This window comes from Teleopsis dalmanni, chromosome 2, assembly GCF_002237135.1.
Source record: "Teleopsis dalmanni isolate 2A chromosome 2, ASM223713v2, whole genome shotgun sequence".
NCBI classification, from domain to species: domain Eukaryota; kingdom Metazoa; phylum Arthropoda; class Insecta; order Diptera; family Diopsidae; genus Teleopsis; species Teleopsis dalmanni.
The window spans coordinates 139,005,908-139,016,758 of NC_051847.1; the positions used below are offsets into that span (position 1 = coordinate 139,005,908).

The window sequence follows — 10,851 nt, forward strand, 5'->3', positions numbered from 1 at the left end:
TTTTACCTACCCTGCTAACATAAACATTTAAGTATAAGCAATCTTCTGAACCTTCCAATTCACCAGTCAGTACATTTTTTTGCATGGGCTTGCTAGCACATTTACTACAGTCCTTCACACCAGACCATGGTTCAGCTGGTTGAGGAGATTTAAAGCGCAAATTACCCAACGGTGGTTTAGCATATGGTATGCCTTCGAAGCTGACATAATCATGATCGTAAATAGTTTTGCATTTTGCACCACGAATTTCACCTTGTGGCAACGTTAGTTGAATAGCACATAAATCTCTATGAAGGACCAAATAAATAAATATTAATACATTATTTAATATTAATATCAGAAAATACTAATATTACATTAAAAATATTATAAGGCTTTATAATATAAAAAATTCTTACTCTGCCATTTCTGGTTTCTTTTAATTTCCACAACAAAGTCAAGCACTCGGTTACTCTGCTGGCTATCAACTAAAACCGTAAGTATTTGAGGTTCTTGCTCACTCGCAGATTTTATTAAGCGAAAGCTTTGCTTCTCCTTACAGTGATGGCGATATAAATTGTTGGGAATTAATTACAAAAATTTTTTTCAAGCAGTAATTTATTATGTATATTTTTTAATATATTAGAGTTATTGTTTGATAATATAAACTAATGCTTTACACAATAAATTATATAAAAATATGACGTATAATATTCATATTTATATTTATTTGATAAAATGATTGCAATCTAAATATTTTTTAATAAACATATATTATTTTTCTAAAGAGAAGAAAGTGTAGTGTTATTGAACATCATGTAAAAAAATGAAAGAAGGACCCAGTAAAAAATTAAGGCACTAAAACACGGGACCAGTGATGCCCACTACTACTTTACTACTTTAGTAGTGGGCATACAATAAATAAAACAGGAAAAGCTTGGCACACGGTTGACGTTTCTGTCAAACCCAGAAAACGACTTCTCTACAATTATATTAAGTGTGGATTCCAAAGACCATTTGAAATACAAATTGACTTGTAAATATCTTTTTCTTTTTTGTTCCGTTAGCTCTCAGTGGAGCATAGGGCCTCAACAATTCCTCTGAACCGTATTCTATTTGGAGCAGCCGTGCAGATGTCGTTCCATGAGTAGCGCACTGATGTTAATTCAGCATCAATTGTCCTTCGCCATGTTCTTGAAGGAGCGCCAGGCCGGCGACTACCCTGCGGGTTTCATTTTAGGGCTTGCTTATCGATACAGGAATTCGACTTGCGTAGTGTATGTCCGATCCATTGCCATTTTCGTTTTTTGATTTCGCTCTCGACGCTTTGCATATTTGCTCTTTTCCACAATTCTGCATTGGAGATGCGTTCTGGCCACCATATTTGGAGTATGCGTCTTAGACATTTGTTTATGAAGACTTGGGTTCAGGAGTTGATCGATCTAGTAAACTTCCATGTTTCGCACTTATACAGAAGTACGGGTACGACATTTGATTTGAATATTCGAAGTTTTGTTCTGACGCTTAGTTGATTTGACCTTCAAATGTTTTGTAGTTGTCCAAATGCAGACTTAGCTTTATTTATACGAGCCGCAACGTCTTCTTCTGCTCCGCATACGTTACGCTGCCCAAGTATATGAAGGATTGTACAACATTTATATTTATGTTCTCAACAGCTATCAAAGGATCTGCAGCTATCAAACCTGCTGCCCGGGCGTTACGATTTAGGCTGTCTACATTACGTTGGAGATCACTGCTTTTGTGACTCAGTAGACACACATCGTCCGTATATTCGAGATCTTCTAGAGATCTTCTAGATGGTGAAAAGGTGTCTATTGTATACCATGGCGTCCATCAAGCGAGTTTCTTAAAATTTCATCCAGAGCTAGAACGAAAAGCACTGGTGAAAGGAGGCAGCTTTGCCGAACTCCTGTACTCACGTCAAATGCGTCAGATAGCACTCCGTCGTGCAAAACTCTGCATTTAAATTCAATGTACATGGACTGATGATGTTAAGTATTTTTAGTGGCATGTCCTTTTGACGTAAAACAGCCCATATAAAACGTCTGTTCAAACTATCAACGACTTTTTTAAAGTCTATGAATGCTGCATACACGGAAGACCTAAATTCATTACATTGCTCAAACTCGATTCGGACAGTATTGATTAGGTCGACAGAAGATCGATTTCGTCTAAAACCATATTGATTCTCAATGAGTTTTTGTGTTCCCGTCGAAACTCGTGATAGTAAAATCGAAGTGAGTATTTTGCTGGGCACGGGTAGTAGCGTGATACCTCGATAGTTGTTAGAATCGGATCCATCACCCTTTTTCGGAATCTTAACGAGCACGCCTTCATTCCAAGAAAGTGATACCGCTTCGGTTTCCCAGCTTTTCTGCAGAATAGAAAGCCATATAGATGCTGATAATTCTGGATCGCACTTCAATAGTTCGGGATTGACGTTGTCACTGCCTGGATCTTTGTTGGGTTTAAATAGTTTTATGGCGGCGATAACTTCAGATCTTGTTGGTTGGTCTAAAATGACATTTTGAAGGTAACGCAAGTTGCTTGATGGAAAATTGATTTCTATATCTTCCTGTAATCCTAAGGGGTTATTGTTGTATCGTTGTTTTTCAACCTCTCAACATCTATTCTTTTATTTGCCACTTGTACAGCTCTCTTTCGTGTTGAAATTTTTATACGCACTTTGCCAACCTCCATATAGTGATCACTGCCTATCTCAGCACTCCTCTTCACACGGATGTCTAATAGCGATGACCTCCATCGAGCATTAAATAGGAAGTGGTCTATTTGATTCTTTGTTCTCCCGCCTGGAGAAACCCAAGTTACTTTGTGCGATGTTTTGTGTAGGAAAAGGGAGCCGCCAATTACCAAATTAGCCTCGCAGCATGTCTCGATAAGTCTGTTTCCATTGTCGTTTCGGGCACCCAGACCGTGACACCCCATGTATTTTTCTAAATGGGTGTTTTCGCAGCCAATCTGTGCGTTAAAATCTCATAGCACTAAGAGAATATCTCCGTTTGAAGAATACATATTTATACACCTTTCAAGTTGATCATAGAAATCGTTTTTGCATCCATCGACTTGAAGTTCTGTGAGAGCATAGCAGTTGACAATAGTTATGTTACGTGCACGCGTTTTGAATTTGAGGACTATTAACCTTGAGCAGACTGAATGCCATTCTAATATCTCATGAGAAATCTTTGATGATATAAGAAATCCTACTCCATTAACATGAGCAGATCTTTCTGGTTCACCTAAACAAATAAACAAATTACCTTTGTGTTTGATCGAGCCATTACCATTCCACCTGCATTCTTGTATCGCTATAATGTCGATTTTATAGCGAGCCATCTCGTTTCTAAGTTGTTCGAGTTTACCAGCCTCTTTTAAAGTATGTACATTCCATGTTGCGACAGATGTTATTATTTTCATGCCTTTTAAGCATCTTCTATCAATACGATTCAAATTTGTTTTGTTGTTGGTTTTGTTCATCTCGAAACTATCGGTGTTATTAAAGCATGGGTTTGGCACCTCCAAATCCGGTGTGCTTGCTGCAGCGAGTGCAGCGAGGATTACTCGAATGTCGATTACCACTTGGAGAAGTTGTTCCGTTTTCTTTTGAATCCATGCTGTAGATGTTTCGTTGATTTGATGTACGGATTCACATAAGCGGTGGATGATGGGTCCATGGCCCAGCGACACTCCGCCGTGGCACACGTTTATATAGCGATCCGCTTGCTACAAGTCCGACGACCGCTTTCAGCCGCACCTTACATGATAAACAAACGCTGAAATAGAAACACCATTAGAAACTTGGCGCCGTTGACCATACTGTTGATTCGTCCTCCGCCTTGAGATTCTACGCTATCCATTTTTGATAACGGAGTTTGCTTCTGCCTCCCATTTGGTCATTAGTGTGTCCCTTGACACATTTAATTTTATAATTAAAGTCAGATAGTATGAATGCCCATCGTTGCAAGCGTGCAGCTGCCATGATTGGTAAACCTTTAATCTCACCAAAAATTGATATTAAAGGTTTGTGGTCTGTTTTTAAAAAACAATTATTGCCAATCCAATATTGTTTGAGTTTACTTACACAAAATACTATGGCCAATGCTTCTTTTTCTAGTGTGCTGTAATTTTGCGCAGCTTTAGATAAAGGTCTAGACACGAATGTAATTGGTTAAATATATTTGGTTGAATATATTTAATCATAAGGATTCCAGCCAACACTATCCTTAAGAATTGTCTTCAATAACATTTGTCTCTTTTGAAGTGAGAGTTATTACCACTTCTTTCAGTTAAAATGAATATGTCTTACAATATATCTAATCAACATTTTTAAGAGAATGTGTTCTGTTACACATATATTTATTAATATTGATTTTATGTATATTGCTATCGAAACCAATAATATATTCAAGTTAAAAATTGTTTAAAGTTAAATCGTTTAAAGTAACATTTATTGAATCATTCATAATTGATTAAATAGGCTTAACTGTAATTCTAATAAAAACTGCAAGATTGTCGGAATTAAAACCAATATTTAAATTGATAAATCATTTGTTTATGTCTGCATAATGTTGGGTCCTTTTGGTTTGTATGATAATAATTGATATAAAGAATTCTTGAACATTTGGTTCAAATTGTGTAACCTGTTTCATTTCTGCTATATGGTGGTATTGTGCAGGAAAATCAAGGTCGTGAAATCAGACTTATTTTATTTTGATATTAGCCTATCAATTATGAACTAAGATCTGAAATTGAATCTGTGGATGGGCTACGGCTTCGGGTGTTATCTGAAGGTAATGCAGAATTACTGCACAGAACAAATCTATTGCGATTGTTTTGTCTAAAGTTTTCTGATGGTAAACATTCTGTAGGACCTAAAAGTAATGGATAATGAATTTGTTTAATAATTATGTTAAATAAGTTTTTTAAAATTATTGTACATACGGTGGCCAGGCCGACTTTGGCGGACATTTGAATTACACGGTTCGTCAAAATAATTGTACATACGATGATCAGCTTGGCTGGGTGGCACTGTTGATACTAGTTCAGCATTCAAAGGTGGTGAAGTATGAGCATTGTCATTGGATACCAGATGTGGTAGCGCTATATTGGGTCCACAGTGTGTATTAGGATTAGATTGATTATTAACACCTGGTGTTTGGTCAGCGCGTGCAGATGGTAAACGCGAACGATTACAAGGAGCAACGTGGTGATTAGAATTATGGCGTCTATGAAATTCATTAGGCTGAAAATTCTGCAACGCAAATATTCCTCCAACTTCCCTTCTACTTCGTCTTGCATCAACATTCAATTGCGAAGAACCATAATTAATATGACCATTAATTGCCGGAATGTTTTGTACGGAATATTGCGGTGCAGCGTATATATTTAACGGTTGAAGCATAAGTAGAGGACGGCGTCGCAATGGTACTCCATATCTAACTTTTAAATGTGATGGACTAGGACTACGACTAGTTCCTAGTGGTAACGGTGGTGGACTTACATGTTCATAACGACGCCGCCTGTCAGGTCTGTTGTCAACTTTGATTTTATGGTCTAATTTCATTCCGTCGTTTATTGGATAGCTATTTTACTGTTTTTAAAAATAAATATGATATTGTTTTGAATCTGCAATGAAAAGTTTTGCAATTTTTATAAGTTTTTGTATTGAACTTGAAACTTGAAGTTTTAATTTAATTTTCGTATCATTATGCCTAATATAACACTTCGTTCAATAATGTGTGTGACTAACTAATTAAAACACATTTTTTTGCCAAAATTCGTTTTTATTCATCAACGTAGTCCCCTTTTAGGGAGATACAATCATTCCAACGCTTTTGCAATCTTTCGATACCGCCTTTGTAAAACGATTTTTCTTTGCCTTTAAAATAGGCGTTAGTTTCGGCGATTACTACATCATTTGAGCCAAATCTCTTACCACGGAGCATCTTTTTGAGGTCTGCGAAGAGCCAGTAGTCGCTGGGGGCCAGATCTGGAGAATACGGTGGCTGCGGCAGCAATTCGTAGCTCAGTTCGTTCAATTTTGCCATCGTTTTCATCGACTTGTGGCACGGTGCATTGTCTTGGTGGAACGAAACTGTTTTCTTCGCCATAACAAATACCAATAACAAATACCAATAATAAATGCTTCTTTTCGATGGAACAGAGTCCGAATAATGTTTTTCAAGCCATTCCTGGCATTGAACAGTATTTTTTTTTATTAAAAAACAATGGTAAATCAGCACACGGAATTGCTTTGAATTCATTTTTTTATGAAAACTCAAAAGTAGCGTCACTTAAAGTACTGTAACTTGTAAACAAATAGTCGGATTAACATATGATTTTGACAGTAATCCTAAAAAGGTTGCCACTTTCGAAAAAAAAAATTTATTTAGTATTAGTGCCGCCATCTATGTGTCAGTCACACACATAATTGAACGAAGTGTTAGAAGATAATGTATATAAGATTATGTATATTAAGCATTTATAGGTAGAATAAACATGTAAAATATATTGATGATGATAATTGGTTAGCAGTGTAGCCATATTCTTGCTACCATCGTCAATATATTTTATATACATACATAAACACGTTATATATTACAACTGATAAATAGTTTTTATGCAGGCTCAGCTAATTTTACAAATTTATTTTGAAGCAAAATTTTTACATCTTTTTACAACGTACTCACCAATTTCTGGTTTAAAATTTGTTTTCTTTCCACAATTGAATTTAGTTAAATGTAGTTACTTTTATAATATTTAATACATTATTCCGAACAACTAAATTTTATTATCCGTTTTAATAAAAACAAATTGTATTCTGATGCAATTTAAAAAACCTTTCTAATATTTGACAGCTTAAAAATAAGTGTTAACTCAACAATTTTAATAAAGTGGCAAAAAAAAGTGATGGTATACCTGTTTTTACACGGTGTATCGTTACGAGTATATGGAGTTTACATTAATTACTTTGCTGATGGAAATCGACTTTGAGTACAAAACCAGCAACTAATGTCGGTTTAGCCATATAACACATGGCTCAATAATTTCTTTACAACAAATGCACCGATTCCTAATTGTTTGTTGTTTTTGTCAGTTGCACTGGAGTATGGCAGAAACTGGAAGATATACCCACTATCCAAAGAAAGGGTTCATAGCTTATAACCGAAACGTATTGGTTTTACAAGTTCCAATGTGAATAGTTGCGACTCAGGCATTTCTACAAGACCACCATAATCTTGTGCTTTTGATTCGTATACAACTGCAATAGTATATAGATACCATTTCACAATTAGACACGCGGAATTCAAAATAGAAAAACAAAATTTTAAAGTCGCATGTAATGTTTGTTGATATTTACATTATTATTCAATAGGTAGTGGAATGTCACTTGGCACTTATAAGTCATCTTCGCTCCAATTGTCAATAATATGCAATAGTTCCTGATTTCTTGGATATCTCCACTATTGCGCAACACACAATTATAAAGTATATACCAAATGAAAGACTATTGAATTTTTTATCTATATAGAAAAATAACTTAGAAAAATTACGTGTTCCATATCCGGTTTGGACCTCTCAGCATGGTTGCTATCTTGGCGAGGGTTTGCTAATGCCAAGCAACGTTGCTGTGGAAAGCTGGGTTGTTATTAATGAATTAATTTTAAAAAATGATTTATTTGTTGTACTTTTTCAGACATATTTAATATTTGAAATGAAATATTGAAAAGATATTTACTTATTCTTTTTCTGGAACATATTTCTTTTACTTTATATAACAAGCTTCAATTTGATTTTGACTGAAATTTCATAGAATTGTACTAGTTTATTTTCGCTGTTTTTTTGCTTATGATAGCTTAATTAATTTTCTATTAGGAATGTTAGCGTGCAAATTGATTCTTTATGATTTTTCTAATAATAAACATTTTGATAAATCGAAAGATTTTTTAAAATTCTATAAATATTACGCCTTCTCATTCAGTTTATCTTATTTTTTTTTTAAATAACAACTTTCCGATATTTTTTTATAAATAAGAACCCAGGTTTTCATACAAACGTTTCTAACTTAATGCTAACAATATAGTAAAAAAACCGATAACTGTCAAAATAAAAACCTGAAATGAAGATGTAAACGCATAACGTTTGGGAACTAACTTTAGCAAAACTTGTTGACTAAAGTTTGTAATGTAAATATAGCATTAGGCCTTTTCGGTGGCTTGCAAGTACGGCAAAAAACAGCAAGTTCCTGGCCTATGCAGGCCTATACTGGCCGCAATGTACGCAAAACAACAACACTATTTTCTCTACCTTGGCCAGCATAGCTAAGCTGGCCAACCACATCGGCCAGTAAAAAAAAAAATGTTACCAACGCAATAAGCGAACTATTGTGAACCTTCATTGAAAATTCCAACGAATAGTGCAATCAAATGTCAAAAATTGAGGAAATAAAAATTCAAACAGAATTCAAAAATTGGAAAAATCTTGAAAAATAACGAAAAAATAATAAGAATGTAGAAATCGTAAGTATTAAGCACATTGAATTTTTTTTTATGTTAGTTATTACCAAGTAACATTTATTTTATATCATTTAATTTGTAGTTTACATGCGTAAAAAATTTTTTTATAGAAGTAAAACGTTGCTTTCTTCTCCCAACATCGACAGTACCTACAAAAATTTACTTATCTTAGTGTTTTATTTTTAAATTTCCAATATTCTTACCATTCCTTTTAATTCCTTGTTTATTTTAATTTTATAATATTTTTATAAAAATATATTTCATTTATATGCACATATACAAGATTTGCTGTTTGTCAAAACAAAACATTTGACAGATTGCAACAGTGATGCCAATGACTCGCGTGGCCAACATAGGCCAACATGCATTTTTTGCCGTACTTGCGAGCCACCGAAAAGGCCTATTATATAGCGTTTCACATCACAATGTTCAATTTTGTACTTTTACTTGTATTTAGATAAACTTCCATTGTAACTAATAGCACGTTTACATTATGTGGTAGCCAGTACATCGATAACAATAAATCGTGACAATTATACAATTCATTAGAAAAAAATCATATGCTTTCAATCCCTAACTGGTTAATGCTTCTACGTACTTGCGCTTATGAAATGTTTCATTTCTTCTTGCACCTCATGGATTTGTCTTTATTATAAAATAAATAAAAAAACAGTAATTTCTTTAAAAATTATAATATAGTTTGTATTAATCCAAATCAAGTAAGGTATCTTTGAAGGCTCCCACAAGCCAGATAGTCATTTCTAAATAATAAAATAATAAATAAAATCTATTAGAAGTTAATGATCCGTTAATGTTTACTATTATAACTAAACTGTTACTATTGTTATTATTACTATTATCATTTTTCTATATCATAAAAATAAATAACGATTTTAAGGCACTTGCAGTGTTATGCTACGTTTACATTGTGCGATTAAGAGAAGTAAGTTAAGTTAATTTGCATTCTTTATCTAAACTGTTAACATTATACGTTGCAGATTAATTACGACGTTTCTCCCATACAAAAGATTGTTTTGTATGGGAGAAGTGCTTCTTCCACGAACAACTTCCATTGGATTTGGCTCGTTTTCGAAGACCCACTCGGTCGATTGTTGTTTTGTTGCGGGCTCATCCGCATAGATCCATGATTCGTGACTTGTGACGATTTTATAAACGTCTTTTGAAACACCGCGAACGTATTTTTTCAACATATCTTTGCACCAATCGACACGAGCCTTTTTTGGAGCGATTGTCAAATTGTGCGGGATCCAACGAGAACAAACGTTTTTCACGGCGAGGTGTTCATGCAATATCGAATATATGCTGGTGGAACAAATGCCCAAGGATGTCTCTATCTCACGGTATCTGACGATCTTGCGTTATCAGTTCACACACGGCATCAATGTTCTCTGACACAACGGCCGTTTTTGGACGACCTTCATGGAATTCGTCGTTGAGCGAGCATCGGCCACAACTGAATTCATTAAACCAGTTTTTCACAATGCTATAGGATGATGCTTCATCGCCCTACAAAGATTTAAGTTCATCAATGCTTTCTTGTGATAATTCAAGTCGAAAGTTGTGAAAAATGACCGTACGAAAATGCTCACGTGGTAATTCCATTTTTGGGCCGAGATGAATTCTTCAAGTCTCTGTAAATATAAACACGTTCTGAGTGATGTTATGCTAAAAAATGTCAACCTTTTCAATGGAAATGTCAGATTGCATCTGGCAACACTTACTGTTGCCTAGGCCAGAAATATATATAGCAGCTCTCGTATTACATTGTAAGATAACTCCTATTTTTAATGAGAGAAGATTTTATTTTTTTTATATAGATCTCCACCAATTATACTTTTAGGAAATCGTGTCAAATGCGAATTTTTAACACATACTCCAAAATTGTTCCGTTTAACATAATTTTTATATTATTGTTTTGCTTATAATTTATTTAGTATTTATTAATATTTATTTTAGTATTTAATTAATTTATTTATACTGAATTAACGTTTCTTATGAACAGTAAGACTGAGACGTGAAAAATGACTCAGTCACCATTGATGAGTGGGTTTTAAAAACTATATATTACTTTACTTTCCGAAGCAAAATATTTACTTTATTTTGAAGTATTTTTATGGGTAATTAAAAGAAATATAAATTTTATTGAAATAAAATTAACCACAAAGATCAACTGTATTTGTGGTTAATGGGACAAAATTCATTACGTCATATTGTACAGATCGCTATACTATGCTTGAACGTGATTATAACGTTTAAGCTGCCGATATAAACTTATCCAATAAATAAGTATATAGCT

The 10,851-nt window shown here is 34.2% G+C and overlaps 1 protein-coding gene across 1 annotated transcript in view; it reads right to left on the minus strand.

Annotated features, from left to right (window-relative positions):
- Positions 1-573, minus strand: part of LOC119675828 (esterase SG1-like) — a 1,041-nt gene extending 468 nt beyond the window's left edge. Inside the window, exons 1-2 of the mRNA XM_038087046.1 lie at positions 399-573; positions 11-287 (exon numbers count right to left, since the gene is read on the minus strand). Of these exons, the coding sequence (XP_037942974.1) occupies positions 11-287; positions 399-406 (285 nt within the window). The 5' untranslated portion in view covers positions 407-573. The remainder of the gene's footprint in view (positions 1-10; positions 288-398) is intronic.
- Between the last annotated feature and the right edge of the window lie 10,278 nt (positions 574-10,851).